The sequence below is a fragment of the Mesoplodon bidens genome, assembly GCF_964165515.1.
Source record: "Mesoplodon bidens genome assembly, chromosome: 4".
NCBI lineage: Eukaryota > Metazoa > Chordata > Mammalia > Artiodactyla > Ziphiidae > Mesoplodon > Mesoplodon bidens.
The window spans coordinates 91,482,848-91,501,838 of record NC_138160.1 but is presented as its reverse complement, the minus strand read 5'-3'; the positions used below and the strand labels follow the sequence as shown (position 1 = coordinate 91,501,838).

Here is an 18,991-nt window from a genome sequence, read left to right as displayed (position 1 = left end):
GACATAAATCACAGCAAGATCTTTTTTGATCCAACTCCTAGAGTAATGGAAACAAAAACAAAAATAAACAAATGGGACCTAATGAAACTTCAAAGCTTTTGCAAAGCAAACGAAACCATAAACAAGACGAAAAGACAACCCTCAGAATGGGAGAAAATATTTGTAAACAAATGAACAAAGGATTAAACTCCAAAATATATAAACAGCTCATGCAGCTCAATATTAAAGAAACAAACAACCCAATCAAAAATGGGCAGAAGACCTATATAGACATTTCTCCAAAGAAGACATACAGATGGCCAAGAAGTACATGAAAAGCTGCTCAACATCACTAATTATTAGAGAAATGCAAATCAAAACTACAATGAGGTATCACCTCACACCAGTTAGAATGGGCATCATCAGAAAATCTACACACAACAAATGCTAGAGAGAGTGTGGAGAAAAGGGAACCCTCTTGCACTGCTGGTGGGAATGTAAATTGATACAGCCACTATGGAGAACAATACGGAAGTTCCTTAAAAAACTAAAAATAGGATTACCATATTATCCAGCAATCCCACTACTGGGCATATACCCAGAGAAAACCGTAATTCAAAAAGACACATGCACCCCAATGTTCACTGCAGAACTATTTACAATAGCAAGGTCATGGAAGCAACCTAAATGCCCATCGACAGATGAATGGATAAAGAAGATGTGGTACATATATACAATGGAATATTACTCAGCCATAAAAAGGAACGAAATTGAGTCATTTGTTGAGACGTGGATGGATCTAGAGACTGTCATACAGAGTGAAGTAAGACAGAAAGAGAAAAACAAATATCGTATATTAACGCATGTATGTGGAACCTAGAAAAATGGTACACATGAACTGGTTTGCAGGGCAGAAGTTGAGACACAGATGTAGAGAACAAACATATGGACACCAAGGGGGGGAAACCGCAGTGGGGTGGGGATGGTGGTGTGCTGAATTGGGCGATTGGGATTGACATGTATACAATGATGTGTATAAAACTGATGACTAATAAGAACCTGCAGTATAAAACAAAAAGAAACAAACAAACAAAACAACTAATACTAAACTTTCTTTGGCCTATTTGTATGGAAATATGTTGATATAAATGTTTCAGACATTACATGAAATTTCTAAAAATCTTATATGTTCTGGTATAACGTTATAAGTCATAATTCTAGTTATTACTTTAAAATGTATATCTCAGAAATAACTAAATTTCCTTGTCAATTGCATTATTATGAACTTTCATCAAATCTTTAACCATGGTCATTTTTAAGTCTTTGGTCATTTACAGACAGTTCTGGGTGTACTCTGATGCTTTTTCAAAAATATTCCTACAAAAGGGTTTGATCTTCAAGGAATTCATGGAAAAGACTCTGACAAGTACAGATTTCTGGTGACTGACTATACTGCTGAACTGAATGAATAAGCATGTTCAGAACTCTAATGGAAAACTGATGAATTCATAAAAGTGCTAACAAAAGACCAAGATTTAAAAAAAATTAATTACATGGGACTGAGTGAACTGATGAGGATGATTATAAATTTTGAGACTGTGTTTCAATAATAAATAAATAAATAAATAAATAAATAAATAAATAGAAATAAATAAAAAATAAAATTACAACAAATGGGCTTCCCTGGTGGTGCAATGTTTAAGAATCTGATTGCCAATGCAGGGGACACAGGTTCGAGCCCTGGTCCAGGAAGATCCCACATTCAGCGGAGCAACTAAGCCCATTCACCACAACTACTGAGCCTGTGTTCTAGAGCCTGTGAGCCACAACTACTGAGCTCAAGTACTGCAACTACTGAAGCCTCGCACCAAGAGCCTGTGCCCCACAACAAGAGAAGCCACTGCAATGAGAGGCCTGTGCACCACAACGAAGAGTAGTCCCCGCTCACTGCAACTAGAGAATGCCTGCGCACAGCAACGAAGACCCAGCACAGCCATAAAAAAAATTAAATTAAAAAATAAATTTTTAATTACAACAACAACAACAAAAATATGTAGTAATACATCTAATAAAGATGTAAAACACTTGCAATCTGAAAAGTATAAGATATTGATGAAAGAAGTTAAAAATGACACAAACAAATAGAAAGCTACATCATGATGGTGGATTGAAAAAAATTAATAATGTGAAAATGACCATACTACTCAAGGCAATCTACAGATTCAATGCAATCCCAATGGCATTTTTTCACAGAACTAGAACAAATAATTCTAAAATTTGTATGAAAACACAAAAGACTTCAAACACCCAAAGGAATCTTGAGAAAAAAGAACACAGCTAGAGGTATCACATTCCCTTATTTCAAGCTAAACTACAAAGCTACAGTAATCAACCAGTATGGTACTGTCACAAAAACATAGATCAACAGAACAGAGTAGAGAGTCCAGAAATAAAACTACATTTACATGGTCAACTTATCTATGACAAAGGAAGTAAGAATACACAATAGGGAAAAGACAACCTCTTCAGTAAATGGTTCTGGGAAAACTGGACAACTACATGCAAAATAATCAATCTAGACTACTTTCTCACACCATATACAAAAATAAACTCAAAATGGAAAAAATTTAAAACCTGAAACCTTAAAGCTCCTAGAAGAAAACATGGGTTGTATGTTCTTTGACGTCAGTTTTAGCAATATTTTTTTGAATCTGTCTCTTCAAGCAAGGGAAACAAAAGCAAAAATATGCAAATAGGATTACGTCAAACTAAAAAGCTTTTGCACAGTGATGGAAACTCTCAACAAAATGTAAATGCCACCTACTTAATAGGAGAAGATATTTGCAAATGATATATCTGATAAGGAGTTAATGTCAAAAATATACAAAGAACGCATATGACCCAACATCAAAAGAACAAACAACCTGATTAAAAAATGGGCAGGGGACCTAAATAGACATTTTTCCAAAGAAGATATCCAGATGACCAAGAGACACAAGAAAAAATGCTCAACATCAGTAATTAGAAGAGAAATGCAGATCAAAACCACAATGATATTACCTCACATCTGTCAGAATGGCTATTATCAAGAAGACAACAAATAACTAGTGTTAGCAAAGATGTAGAGAAAAGGGAATTCTCATGCACTGTTGGTGGGATTATAAATTTGTGATGCTACTATGGAAAACAGTATGGAGGTTCCTCAAAAAATTAAAAATAGAACTGCCACACAATCCAACAATTTCACTGCTGGATATTTACTGAAAGAAAAGAAAAACACTAATTTAAAAAATGCACCCCCATATTCATTGCAGCATTATTTGCAATAGCCAAGACATGAAAGCAATCTAAATGTCCATCAATAGATGAATGGATAAAGATGATATGATACACACACAGACACACACCCCCACACACACACAGGAATAGTACTCAGCCATAAAAAAAAAAGATGAAATCTTGCCTTTTGCAACATGAATGGATCGAGAGGGTATTATGTTAAGTAAAATAAGTCAGACAGAGAAAGATAAATATTGTATGATTTCACTTATATGTGGAATCTAAAAAATAAAATGAACAAAGAAAACAAAATGAAAGTGGAGTCATAGATACAGAGTGCAAATGGGTGGTTGCCAGAGGAAAGCAGGAGGAGGTGCCAAATAGTTGAAGGGGATTAAGAGGTACAAACTTCCAGTTATAAAAAAATAAAATAAAATAAAATAAAGAAAAAGCCATGGGGATGTAATATTCAGCATAAAAAATATGGTTGATTATACTGTAATAACTTTGTATGGGGACATATTGTTACTAAACTTATTGTGGTGATCATTTTGTAATGTATGCAAATAACAAATCACTATGTAGTACACTTGAAACTAATATAATATTGCACATCAACTGTATTTCAATTTTTAAAAAAGCAAAAAAAAAAAAAAGACATCCTGTGGCACTCAGCATTGGGAATATGTGATTATGCAAGAAAAAGTTTAAAAAACCCAAAAAACGAAAGGGAAAGAAAGAGAGAAGAAAATAATTAAGAAAGAAAGAGAAAGGAAAAAAGAAAGAGATTGAAATGTACAAAGCCAATAGTAGTAGGTGGGAAATTCTCTGATTCATCAGACATGTAAAATCATAAATGGAAGATTAGATTTTAAATGATGCTTAATAAAAACAAAAAGTTTCTCTTATCAGGAATACATTTAATAATGGAACATTATAAATAAACAGTATATCCATTTTTCTTTATGGGAATTGTGTGAAATAAAATGTATCAGAATTTTTATGCATGTAAAGTATAAACATGCAGTAGTTCTATAAACATCAATTTTATTTGTGTGTGATGTTTTATGCATCTCAGTAGAAAAGATATTTTAGAGTATTTGATGCATGTTTTCCTGATAATATCTAGTGGTCTAAATGAAACAGCTGGTAAAAATTGGCCCAAAAAAGCAACTCAGAAATAGTTAAAGAAGGATTAGAGATTTGCTTAATAGTTATTTAACTAAAATAGATAATTTGGATTTGGGGATATTTGTGGGGATTTTTGGCTTTCTTAGAAGGATTTTCTTGTGTTTTTTTTGTTTTGTTTTGTTTTTTGTTTTTGCGGTACATGGGCCTCTCACTGTTGTGGCCTCTCCCATTGCAGAGCACAGGCTCCGGACGCTCAGGCTCAGCGGCCATGGCTCACGGGCCCAGCTGCTCCGCGGCACGTGGGATCTTCCCGGACCAGGGCACGAACCCGTGTCCCCTGCATCGGCAGGCGGACTCTCAACCACTGCGCCATCAGGGAAGCCCCTTCTTGTTATTTTTTAATTCTAATAAATATTTACTTTTAAACCTAACTTTGTATACAAAATTTGAATTCCTTCTTTTAAAAGAAGGACCAAAGTTAATGAGTTCCAAGTTCCACACACCCTGAACACAAACCCTCCTTTTATTGGTTTATTCAGTGTTAATAAACACTCTGCTTTTGTTTGAACATAAATGTCTTTAACTCTGCATTTTTTAAAAAGATGTATTGGGTTTGAATTCTATGTTTTGAACTATTTTAACCCTTTGAAGATATTTCTCTTTTTTTTTCTGGTTTTCTTTTTTTTTTTTTTTTTTTTGTTGCGCAGCACGTGGGATCCTAGCTCCCCAACCAGGGATCAAACCTATGTCCCCTGCTTTGGAAGTGCAGCATCTTAACCACTGGACCACCAGGGAATTCCCTTGTCTCCATTCTTTCTGTTGAAGTCAGCTGAAATTCCAATTGTTACATCTTTTTAGATAAACTTTTTTTTTTCTGGCTGCTTTAAGGCTTTTACTTTTTCGTCAGATTTAGCAGTTTTACTATGCTATGACATGTCCTATTTATTGTTCATAGCATCTTGAATCTGTGGCTTGGTGTCTTTCATCTTTTATAGAAAATTCCTAACAGTTTTTTCTTTCCTATTTTTCCTGCCTCCATTCTCTTCTCTCCCTGGAACCTTAGAAGTATAAACCTATATTAGAATTTCTTTCATAATATTTTCTGTATTTTCCCTCTTTCTGCCTCTGCATGCTTCATTCTGGACACTTCCTTCTGAAATGCCTTCCAATTCATCATTGCCCATTCAACTCTGAATATTTTTAACTCATCTCTTAAATTCCTAAATTTAGATGTTATATTTTTTCAGTTACAGAAGTTTTGTAATTTGTTGCCTTTTATGTCTCCAGCCCTCTTTCAAAATTACCACACTTTACTTATTTCCTTTAACATGTTGAACAGAGTTATTTTAAAATCTGTATCTGATTTTTCTATTATTTGTATCACTTATGATTCTATGCACCACCTAGGTTATACTATGTTTTTACTCTTGGGTTTTGGCCACATTTTCTTCTCCTCTTTTATGTTAGGGTATTTTCTGTAGAATGTCACCCACTATATATACAAAAATAGTAGAGACAATTTGAGGCTTAGGGTTATATTTTTCATGAAGAAATTAATTTTTCCCGTGGCACAATGCTAGTGGCACTAGCAAGTCAAAAAAGAAAAAAAATTAATTCTTTCAAAGAATAGAAGGATTCAAAACAAGTCTCCATCCCTGAGAGGACAGGGCTGTTTACAACTTAATTTTACCCTCAAGGTATAAATGTTCAGAGTTCTAACCTATGGAGTTGACCAAGGTCTCACCATCTTGGAAGGCCCTGAAGTCCAATTTTATAATACAAGCCTCATGAGCCTGTCAAAAACTCTGCTTAAATGAAAATGAAATAAGAGGGATACAAAGAAGAATGGAAGAAATAAAAATGTCCCTACTCAAGGACTACAAGCTGTGTAGAAAAGCCCAAAGAATCCATAAGAAACTCTTAAAAAAATCATAAGATAAAAGGTCAGCACACAAAAATCAATCATATATACTAGATGTACAACTGGAAAGAAATGAAAAGCAACACTATGTATAGTTGTAATAAAAATTAAATATTATTACTATAAACCTAACAAAACATGTATAGGAGCTCTATATTGAAATATTTAAAATGCTGATAAAAGAAGTAAAAGACAACCTACATAAATAAAGAGACATACCATAATCATGGATGAGAAGATTCAACATAATAAAGAGGTAAAAAAATCCCCAAATTCATCTATAGATTTAATGGAATACCAATAAAAATCTTAGAATAATGTTTTATAGATATGAACAAACTGATTCTAAAAGTTATATGAAAGGGCAAAGAAAATGGAATAGCTAAAACAATTTTGAAAAAGAAAACAGTGGGAGGAAGGGAATTTAACACTTACCAAAGACAGTGTAGTATTGATAAAGGAATAGCACACAAATCAATGGAAAGGAAGAGAAAGTCCAGAAATATTTCCACACAAATATGGCAATTTGATTTTTCACAAAGATACAAAAAATTTAATGATTAATTATAGTGTTTTCAATAAATCGTATTGGAGCAATTGTATATCAATGTGCATGAAAGATTGTGAACTTTGACCTGAGTATCTCATTTTATACAAAAACTAATTCAAAATAGATTACAGATCTAAATATAAACATAAAATTATAAAACTTTTAGAAGAAAACAGGAAATATATTTATGACCTAGAGTTGGTTAAGAGCCCATAGACATTATACTAAAAGCAAGACCCATAAAGGGAGAAAAATTTTTTAATTAGACTTCATCAAAGTTAAAAATTTTGCTATGACAGGCACTGTTAAGAGAATGGAAAGACAAACCACAGACTGAGAGAAAACATACACAAATCATGTATAAGATAAAGGACTTGTTACTAAAATATATAAAGAACTCTTCCTTCCCTACCATGAGGTGGAATGAGCAAAGGAGAAAGAATACGAATAATACAATTTGGGTCTCCTCCTCAAGGAAGAAGTGTTTGCTGCCAACATTCTCTAGTTTTTTCTTCTCTTAATCATTGAGTTTAATCATTAAGCCTGTGGCCAGCTGGGGCTGGGACTTTTGCTTTCAGGAGAGAAGAGCAAGCTATCAGGGCAGAGACCTGCTCCCACCTTCACAAGACCACTCTCCTAAGATGACCACCACCACTGCTCTTTTGTGTATTATCCTAGGACACCTTGTAGACAGTTTAGACTTGGCTCTGGCATATTCTGAAATTGATCAGAAAGGAGCATTAATTAAATCAATTCCACTCTGTACTCAAGAATGAAAATAAAACTCATTCTCTTCTCTATTGTGGTTCTCAAGTTACATCCAGCAACATTACCTAAAACAGCACATCATAAATCCTGCAATGAAATTAAGTGACAACATGAAGATGCTCCAATAATAAAGTGCCAACATAGAGATGCACCAAAATTGAATATAAACCCCTGCCTATTATCAAATTCCCAGAGAGAAAAGATCAGAGATTAAATACCCTGGCAAATATAAGTCCCAAAACATTCAAGTCCAAAGGAATTGAACTTCAAAATGAAATTTTCTTGCTCTTGAAAGTTAAAAGCTCAAAAAGTCCTAAGAGCTTCCTCCCTACTTTTCATTCTGCTCAGTCTCAGTCAGAGGCATTCTCAGTGCCTGGGTGCAATTACATACCACCTTGCATATTCCAGGCAAGATTATGTGCTCAAAACAGCACTTAGTTTACCAGACCATACAGAGATACAAGATTATCTGAATAAAGAAGATGGGTGGAGAAAGATGTTGGTCACTTGTGAACAAACTGAATTGAGAAAAATCTTGCATCAAACAGTTAATTTTGTCACTATGCCCTTACCATTATCTGGAGGAGGGGAAGGCATCTATCTAGCATGTTGCCTCATTTCCCAAAGAGTGGCATTTGAGATATACTTGCCTTCTAATGATTTTAGAATTTGCAGTGGTGGCCTGAGGTATGTATGTTTGGTAAAGCCCAAGCACCTTTACTGTAGCACAGAGTGGAAAATTCTCACAGGCACTCTCCATGGAGCATCAGAGTTCCAGAAACATGATGCTTGTGTTACTTAGGCTAGGTTGCTTCCATCAAGAGACAATCAAGTCAGTGGGAGATACAGTGAGGTTTACAGGTACACAGAAGTTCCTAAGCATGTGGGCTGAGAACAGCCTTATGTAAAACAAAACCTAAAGGTCTTCTCTTTTGTATCAGATCCCTTTAAGCTGCACAAACGTTCCTAAACTTTTCTCCAAACCACCTTCTCCAAGATGAAGCTCCTATAGGACAAGTTGATTTTCTCTTTATTAATATCTATTTTGTTTCCCTGAGTCTTGCTGTTATTTTAGAATCAGTTACATTGGGAAGGGGCCTGCAGTGAAAGCAGCCAGGAGCTAGGCCTGCAGAGTGCAGTCCTCGTGCCTCCCTAAGTACATTTAACCAAACTCCATCTGGGGTCACAGATGCATATATTTTGCAGTCTGAAGTCTCACCTTCCTTAATTGCTCTGCTTTACCACTGTCTTAGAATTTATGCTGCCCTTTTTGTTTTGCTAGCTTAATATGTTCAATTTCTCCTAATGAAAAATAATATTTATTTTTCCTCCATCATAATGCATTTTCATTCTGATCAAAACTATATAATATTACCAAGTGAAAAGAAATAAGGATTTAAAAACTTGTAGAAGCCATCCATTTTAATAACTATCACAAATTTTTAACTATATTATATACATGTAACTATGTTATATATACACACATATATATATATATTTAGTATTTTTCTTCTAATTCAAAAAAATTGGCGACTAATTTGTTTTTCAAAATTGTATTCACTTCTGTGTTAAACTGTAATAAGCCAGTTAAAGAAATCCATAGAATCTGGTTGTAAATATTTTGACCTGTTATAAGTCCTACACTGTGTTATCCTAATATAATTTTATCAAAATAGAATTCCAGTTTTCTTAATAATAAAAATATATTTTGGCTCTGTATGCCTCTTTACAAAGATGTCTTATGTATACAAATTCTCTTAAGCCTTAGAACGACTATATGAGCTAGTTTATTACTGTTCCCATTTTATAAATGAGTAAACTGGGATTCAGGGGTAGATTTTCCACACTCTGAATATTTAATATGTGGCCAATTTTGGACCTGAAAACAAGTCTGATGACTCTTAGTTCTTTTCTTTTCCTACAACAGTAGTAAGACTTGGAGAATTTTAGGGAATCATCATTATCAGTGAATTATTTAGCAAAGCCTTAATAATGCTGTATATAAAATCACCACCTGAGGGCTTCTCAATCTCCACAATATTGACATTTGTGTTAGATAATCTTTGTTGTGGTGCCCATTCTCTTTACGGTAAGATGTTTAGCAGCATTAAAGGCTTCTATGCCCTAGAGCCATCTGTGGTAGACAGAATAATAGCTGCCCATGTATGTCCACATCCTAATCCCCAGAACCTATAAATATGTTACCTTTGCAAGATATGATGAAAGTGATGGGATGTTACTCTCAGGATCATCTTTCATTTTATGATATTCATCTTAACAGACTGGGTGGGGGGAGAGATTCTTCTACTGGCCTTGAAAAGTAAGTAGCCAAATGTTGAACTGCCCATAGACTGGGTCACAAAGTAAGGAACCTCATATGACCTCTAGGACCTGAAATCATTCTCCAGATGACAGCCAACAATAAGCCAAATACGTTTGGAAGCAGATTCTTCCCTAACTGAGCCTCCAGATGAGAATACATCCTGACAATACTTTCCAGCCTTGTTGAGATGGCAGAGAACCAACATAAGCAACGCCTACAATCTTGACCCATTGAAACTGAGATAATAAGTGTGTTGTTTTAGTTCATGAAGTTTGTGGTAATTTGTTATGCAACATCGAAAACTAATGCACCACGACCACGAATGAGACAGGCCTTAAAGCTATCAATGGTAGTTCTGGCAGGGAAAGCAACTCAGTATCCAGAGTAAGTATCTATTCCAATGAGAACAATGTACTGCCCTTTCCATGATATAAATAGTCCTGTACAACCAGCTGACTGGCTCTCCTGGAGAACAGTGTCCTAACAGGGGCTCAGTGTTGGTCTGCTGTTGACAGCCACTCAGCAGTGGCTGAAGCCCAATCAACCTTGGTGAGTGGAAACCCATATTGCTGAGTCTAAGGATAACCTCTAACCCTAACAATATGGACACTGTGTGAGTCCACTGGGCAAGGATGGGTGGTTGAGGAAAGGGGCCTGACTGATATCCTTAGGACAGATCACGTGGCTTTACACAATAAGAGTGATTTTATTATCTCTTACTGTTGCTTTTTGTCAAGAATCTGGTAAGAACTTTGCTTCTTATTTGGGGTCTCTCATGGGGTTTCAGTCAATGTCAGCAAGGGCTCTATTCATCTGAAGGTTTGACTGGGTCTGTAGTGCCCACTTCAAAGATGGCTCACTCACATAGCTGGCAAATTTGAGTCCTGACTCTGACCCTTAATACCCATATTATTTGGAGATAGTTGCTCAAATTCTGTGAGCTCCAGTCTGCTTGGCTATCAAATAGAGATAGTAATATTTAATTTGTAAGGTTGATTTGAGAATCAATGATCACATGTCAAAGCACCTGGCAAAACTTATACTAAACAAAGGACACCGTTCTACCATAGAGGAGAGAAATGGGAGCTAATATTGGGAGTATGACTAGAAGTTTGTTCTGGGGGAAGAAAATGATTTAAAAGGCCAAATTTAAACAATTATCAGAAGGGGCCTCAAACATAAGAACCCAGACTGTCCCAGGAAGCATTCTCTATCCCCCCCCTTATCTCCTCAGTGTGCTTCCAGCCCCATTTCCTTTCTAATGAAATACAGCATAATGGTCTAGCAGGAAGGGCTCAGCACAAAGGTCTGTCCATGCTCCCCAAGGGGTCAGCCTCCTTCTTTCCCAAAGATATACCAGAAATTTCTACATAGCTTTTTGCTCTACCTCACTCACTACTAGTGAAGTCCATGGTAAGGCATGCCTACCCCATGTAGAACTTATTTTTTCCAGTTAAACTGTTATACCTGTTGCCCCTCGTGCTCCCCTATCTCTGTCCCTTTGCTCATGCTGTTTCTTCCATCTTGAAACCCTCCCGTTCTTTTCTTGCTAGAAAATCTATACTTGTTTCAGGGTCCATATCAAACATCACTTCATCTTTAGAGTTTTCCTTGACAGATTTCTCTTTCTTTGGATACCTCTTAGCATATTAAGCCTATATCAAAGTCTTATCAATGAAAAGAATGTTGCCTGCCATATCAGTAAACAAAGGATGTTGCCACCATCAAGCCATCACATTACACCCACCCCTGACAGTGAGCCCTAAAGGAACTCAGGATAGAAACAGGATGCCCATCATCTAGCAGTCAGCTGCTGCAGCCACCCCTAATGACAGTGCATCCTGAGAAGACTCAGGATGAGAGAGCACAGAATACTGGCCCCAGATAGCTCAGGTGCATATCAAAGGAATGACTTCAGTGAGCCCAGACTCTTGCATCTTCCCATACATAGAAAAGTGTTAAATTCCTTAACCTGAGACATCTGGTTTTCTTTACTTTTTTTCTTTATTTTTTTTAACATCTTTATTGGAGTATATAATTAACAGTAATCTTTTGAAGTTCCAACTACCTGGTCTTTGTTGCAAAAACTCCTATTTCTCCTGGCTCCTCCCTTACCTCTTCTGAGCAGTCTCTCAGAGCTATCTGAGACGCTATGTCCTGGGCTTAAGTCCTCAGTTTTGTCTGCCAAATAAAACATGAAAAGATGCTCTCTAATTATTAGAGAAATGCAAATCAAAAGTACAGTGAGGTACCACCTCACACCAGTTAGAATGGGCATCATCAGAAAATCTACAAACAACAAATGCTGGAGAGGGTGTGGAGAAAAGGGAACCTTATTGCACTGTTGGTGGGAATGTAAATCGATACAGCCACTGTGGAGAACAGTACGGAGGTTCCTTAAAAAACTAAAAATAGAACTACCGTATGACCCAGCAACCCCACTAGTGGGCAAATACCCTGAGAAAACCATAATTCAAAAGGACACATGTACCCCAATGTTCACTGTAGCACTATTTACAATAGCCAGGTCATGGAAACAACCTAAATGTCCATCGACAGATGAATGGATAAAGAAGATGTAGTACATATACTGAATGGAATATTACTCAGCCATAAAAAGAAATGAAACTGGGTCATTTGTAGAGATGTGGATGGACCTAGAGTCTGTCATACAGAGTGAAGTAAGTCAGAACGAGAAAAACAAATATCGTATATTAACACATACATGTGGAATCTGGAAAAATGGTACAGATGAACCTATCTGTAGGGCAGAAATAGAAAGGCAGATGTAGAGAACGGACATGTGGACATGGGGGGGAAGGGGAGGGTGGGATGAATTGGGAGACTAGGTTTGACGTATATACACTACCATATGTAAAATAAATAGCTAGTGGGAACCTGCTGTATAGCACAGGGAGCTCAGCTCAGTGCTCTGTGAAGATCTAGATGGCTGAGATGGGGTGGGGGGAGGTCTAAGAGGGAGGGGATATATGTATACGTATAGCTGATTCACTTCATTGTACAGCAGAAACTAACACAACATTGCAAAGCAATTATACTCCAATAAAAAAATAAAAACATAATCCTCAGCTTTCAGGTTGCGTGTTTTCTTTTCAGTTGACAATCTTATCTCCCATTAGTCTAGAAGCCCCCTGAGGTGGTGACTATGTCTTTCATATTCTCCACAATGCCCTGCACAGCATGTTCTTCCTAATATATGTTTGAAATTCTATTTTGCATATTAGACTTTATTTCAAGAATTAATTCGCATCTTTGCAGTAACTGACATTCATCTTCAGTGTGAAAATCACAATGCTAAATATTTGCATTCCCATGAAAGTAAACATTGAATGGGAAAAACTTTCTTTTTTTCTCTTTTTTCTTGTCTTTGAAACATTTTTTTTTCCTTTTTGTGCTAGAACCAAGAATGCATATTTAGTTTTCTGACTGTATTTAATGCCTTAAGCATTTTAGTAGAATCACAATAGTCCTGGAAGGAACTTTAAAGGGTGAAGTAAGGTACTCTCTTATTTCTAAATGAGACTATAATTAACTCTCCCTAGAAAAGTGAATACATTTAGTTTCTTAAGAATTTGTTTTAGAAAAGAACTGGATTAGAAGGTAAGGTAGAGTAGGAAAACTCAATCTTTCATCCCTGATTACCCCTCTCCTGTTCCAACAGTTCCTGTCTTTATAGTGATCATCTCTGTGAGGTCTTTTGTTGTTCTCAAGAAGAATATGCTTGAGGAGAATACAATTTTTTTTCTGATAATTTTGGTTGCTATTTCCCCCCTTCAAATTCAGAGAATGGCATTCCCTTTACAGTCTTTAAAATAGTCCCCATGGACCAGCACATTTGTCTCTAATAAGCATCAACTATTAGGCTGCAGCAGTTTTTCATTTGGGGTAAAGTCACTGCATAGAACAACCATTGAGGCAAAGCAAAATATTAGAATGTGAGGACCTTAAGGCTTTAAGAGGTCTTCTAATTCATTCCTCTGACTTCATGTATGAACACACAATCCATCACAAGGGAGACTCCTATGTTTCAAGATTTCAGGGGAAAAATCAAATCTCCATCGTTAACTGATTTCTAACTTCATTGGGTTATATGCCACAAGTCACTATGCTGTTTTCCGGTGGTAATGGTGGTGGTATGGTTTAATCTGGCTTTCTTAAGTTAGATTTGTTTTGTTCCTTGCCAATCTCTTGTTTAAATTATTTAATTATTCTTCAGCATTTATTTCCTAATTCAAGTCCATGATATCAATACTTGCTCAGAAATCATGCTTGTCCACTCTTTAACTATCTGGTTAATGCCTTCTGATCTGCCTCTATATTGTCCTCACCCTCTTTGGGTACTACCAGAAGGCATAGTAAGTCAGTATATAAGTGTGGGTGAATTTGCTACTGTACTTTTCTCCTTGTAAGTAATTCCAGCTTCATACTTTTACTGCATGTGTCCTACCTGTTAATGTTCGCACCACAGATTTGTCAAAGTCTGGTCAAGCTTCAGACTAGATTCAGATGTTACGATCTCAAGTGAATTAATTGCTCCCCCTCCTGTGTTCCAGTTGCTATTCATACTTACCTCTATTAGATTACATATATTTTATTCTTATTTTTAGATACATATCTGTTTCCTATACCTACTAAAATACCAACAGTCAAGATAGCAACTGGGAAAATACCTGTTTAGGCTAAATGCTTAATTAATGTGGAAAAAACAAAGGATGCAAGAAAGAAAATTCATTTAGAACTGGAAGAGATCACAAAGATTATCAAGTTTAACCATATTTTACAAACAGGAAAAGTCAGACAATAAGAAATTAGGTGAGCCAAAGCCAGATGCCTAGTGAGAGCTTGTTGCAGACATTTTGAATCTGGGGGCACCAAGTACTTATTTCCCAGTTTATTTGGTAAGAGCACTCTGACTTTAGATCCTTGCCCTTACAGAACTTTTACTTGAACTCTTAAGGGAAGAGGAGATTTTCTATCTGCGAGTCTTGAGCCTGGGAAGATTCAGGACAGGAGCTGTTGGCAGCCAATGTGTCACCATTTGGAGTGTGAGAATAAAGTCAACACAGAGCAGACAAAAGCTTGAAGAGAGACTAGGTGCACTGATGCTTCTCCAATCCCTGCATCAAGACAGTCCTGCAGAACAAATACTTTTCCTTTTTTACTTAAGTTTGACTTGATTTTCTGACTTGGGTCCTAACTAAAGTCATGCAGGGCTTGAACTAAAGTACAAGTCTTCTAACTCTTAACGTGTACTCTTTTCACTACCTCAGTATTGCCTGATCCCCTCCCCAATATCTTTCCTTTTCCTTTATCAATCAAACAACAAATCTTCTCTAGCAATTATGCCCTCAGGTAGGAAGCTTCCAGCTTTTAAAGACAACCTTGGTATCTTTGCATGGCCCTGCACCTGACAGATGGAAGGATTACCTCACCATCCCTATGTAGCTAGATCCCTATGTATCCATCCCCAAAACGTGTTTGCTATTTAAGAAATAAAAGTACAACCTCCAATATTCCCAGAGCCTTCAATCTCATTTCATATGAGTTCCAGTTTCTATTTATTCAGAGTTGAAAACTAGAGCCCTAGGGAACCCTGAGTTCTGGTACATACATCGGTATGATCTTATCAATGCAGAGGCAGAAATTCTATGCATCCAGAAAGCCCTGAGTCAGAGGTGGTTCCTAGATATTGTTGGAATTGATTTCCTCAGGTTGTTAAGGTGACTTTTGTGACCTTACCACTGTAGCAGAAAGGGTCACATTCGCTCAATGACTGATCTAGTGGCCATGTGGAAACACAGATAAAACTTTTGTCTTCCCTGGCTGGGTTGGTAACAGCTAAACTAAACCAGAGAGAAATCCCACGTCCAGAAATCAGCACTGTACTCTGACATGTAGTTAATATTTTAAAAATAAAATACAATTAAGTCTGCTAAAGTTTTCTGCTGAGCCTGGGAGAAACTTGCAACCACTGAAGAGGAGAGATGTGAGAAGCAATTTACAACATGTCAGTTTAAGATTCAAAAATATTTTACATCATAAGGTATATGTAGAATATTCATTCCAACATTGTAGGAGCAAGTGAATCAAAAGAGCCTAAGTTCCCACCAGTAGGAAGCTGGTTAAGTAAATTATGATACATACCTCCGTGCACTTCTATAGAGATATTAAAATGAAGAAGACTGGTCTCTACGTCCTAATATGAAATTGTCTCTAAAACATCTTTTTTTTTTTTCTGGGGTAGGAGGCTTTATTCTTTTGGCAGATCCTGTCAGTCATTATAGATATTGCTGCACTGTTAATAAAAAATATATGCTTCTCTGTAAAGCATTAAAAAAAAAAATCCAAGGATGAGATAGCTGAGGTCTCAGCTCAAGTATTTCCAAATACATTGTTGTCCATTCCCTGACCTTTCCGTGTGTTATTTCTTGGTTGTTTTCTGGATCAATGCCATTCTCTGTTTGTGAGCTTCTGTGGTACAAGCCTTTTTGTAGGGTCGGATTTCTTCAGAGCCAAACCCTGGGATCCACATGTTCCACTGGCATTCTAGATGCAGCTGGACATCTTTCACCTCCAGGGCGCTGGACTTGCGGTGCCGAGCAAGCTGGTAGGCTGCTGTCACCACGCTCTCGATAAAATCATCAGCAATCTGCAGCAGCATCTCCTCTACATCTTCATCCAGTTGCTCATTAGGATCCACTTCTCTTACTAAGTCTTGTAATTTCTTCTTGGTCAATACCTGATTGTTTTCAGGGCTGAGACACTCTCCCGTCCCAGTAGCGCCTGGGATCTTTACCACTGTAGTGCTATTGGCCATGGAGCCTTGTGGAGGGGTGCTAGCTGGTTCCGGTTTTATTGATGAGAAACTGGACAGGTTGACTGGGACTGAGGGGCCAAACTGGTTCATAATCTAATGCGCTTTGGACTTCAGCTCATAAAGCTTATCGAGATCTTGTTTCTTTTTGGAGCTATGAGGACCAAGCCCAATCAAAGGCAGCAGCATCTATCTCCCCATGATATGCAGAGACTGCCCCAGTGAAGCGCTCATCTCAGCAGCCAGTCCGACTGCTCGGCCCTCCCCGAGTAAGACATCTTTTTAAGTGAAGAAAAGCAAGGAGCAGGAGAGTGTGAATAGGAAGCAACTATTCATGTTAAAAGAAGGAAGTCAGAGCTCTGTAAAGGTGCCTATGCATAAATACATCAACACACACACACACACACTTTGATATGCAGAGAATGTCATCTCTGGAAGGATCCACAAGAAACTGCCATCAGAGATAGCCTCAGGGAAGGGGAACTGGAGTGCTGGTGGGCAGGGTTGGAAGGGAGAATAACTTTTCAATATATTTCCTGTTGTGCCATTTGAATTTGTGTTACCACGTCTTCACATTGCCTAGTAAAAAAGATAAATAAAGAGTATTCCAAGGTCTGACTTTGGTTTCGAGTTCAAAAATGAAAACATTAAGATTTTATATTCCTTTTTTCCCTTTAGGCAAAAGCAGGGCCCCTTCCATCTTTGTTACCTTTTGAACAAATAGTCTATAGTATTTTTAGACTTTCTCCCCGGAGTCCAAAGCTCACAGTGTTAAAGTAACCAGGGAAATAGAGAAGAGATGGAGTCCAGGTTCTGTGTCCTAAATGTTTTTCAGTCATGGAGAAACAAGCTTTTTTCCTAATACTGCTATTTATACCAGTAGGAGCATGCACTGAGGTAATTCCTTCTTTTCTGCTAGGTTAAAGAAAGAGGGCTTTTTTTTCTTTCTTTCTCTCTCTTGCAGAAGGATCTGTTGTTCTTTTGCTCAAAGTGAACATGCCGCGAGCGGGGGCTACTCTTCGTTGCGGTGCGCGTGCCTCTCACTACTGTGGCTTCTCTCGTGATGGAGCACAGCATCCAGGTGCATGGGCTTCAGTAGTTGTGGCACATGGGCTCAGTAGTTGTGGCTCGTGGGCTCTAGAGAGCAGGCTAAGCAGTTAAGGTGCATGGGCCCAGTTGCTCGGCGGCATGTGGGATCTTCCTGGACCAGGGTTCGAACCCGTGTCCCCTGCACTGGCAGGTGGACTCCCAACCACTGCACCACAAGGGAAGTCCCTGGATAGTGGTATTTTTTTTTTCTCCCTATCCCTCCACCTCCTCTGAGGTTCTTAATGGTGCCAGCCTGGGACTGTGGCTCTGAAACATCTAGCCTGAGTTCACTCCCAGACATGTGGAACTAGATCAGAAGAGTGAAATGAAGGACTAAGCCTAAGACTTTGTGGCTTGTGAATCCATTTGCTTAAGCTCCAGATTCTCATCCCAAAGCTGTTCCTTAGGCACAGAACTTAACAAACTGGTGTCAGTTCCAAACAGACTCTAGCAGGTAACAAAATGGTCTAAGTAGAAATGGATTTGCATGGCTCCTCTCTATTTCCTCTCCTCCTTTTTCTATCATCTCCTAATACTGTAGTGCTCCAAATGACGACAATAGGTGAAGTTCCACTGTGACCTAGTTAGTGCTTTAAAGAGGGCCTAGAGAGGGTAAATACAGTTCAAGTTGAACACTTTCCCAAAAGATATGTAGTTTGGGGCTTCCCTGGTGGCGCAGTGGTTGAGAGTCCGCCTGCCGATGCAGGGGACACGGGTTCGTGCCCCGGTCCGAGAGGATCCCACATGCCGCGGAGCGGCTGGGCCCGTGAGCCATGGCCGCTGAGCCTGCGCGTCTGGAGCCTGTGCTCCGCAGCGGGAGAGGCCACGACAGTGAGAGGCCCACATACCGCAAAAAAAAAAAAAAAAAAGATATGTAGTTTGGGGGAAGTTCATTTCCAACAGTTGTGTCAGAGATGATTTCCACTTAATATATGGGGAAGGAAACCAAGATTCAAGACTAGAAGGTATATCTGTCAAGCTTAATAAGAAGGTGACAGCAGGACAGCCCCTTACACACTCTATCCTTGTCGGCACCACACCTCAGGCATCAGATGTGAGAAGAGACATTATACACAATGAATATTAGGATTTCAGATCAAGAGTGGCAAGATTTCC

At 37.8% G+C, this 18,991-nt stretch overlaps 1 protein-coding gene across 1 annotated transcript; it reads right to left on the bottom strand.

Annotated features, from left to right (window-relative positions):
• Nucleotides 1-16,214: 16,214 nt before the first annotated feature.
• Nucleotides 16,215-17,131, bottom strand: LOC308616587 (transcription initiation factor TFIID subunit 12-like). Its single transcript, XM_081232900.1, has one exon. It carries the CDS (start codon nucleotides 16,877-16,879, stop codon nucleotides 16,394-16,396), a length of 486 nt encoding a protein of 161 aa, XP_081089026.1. The 5' UTR covers nucleotides 16,880-17,131; the 3' UTR covers nucleotides 16,215-16,393.
• Between the last annotated feature and the right edge of the window lie 1,860 nt (nucleotides 17,132-18,991).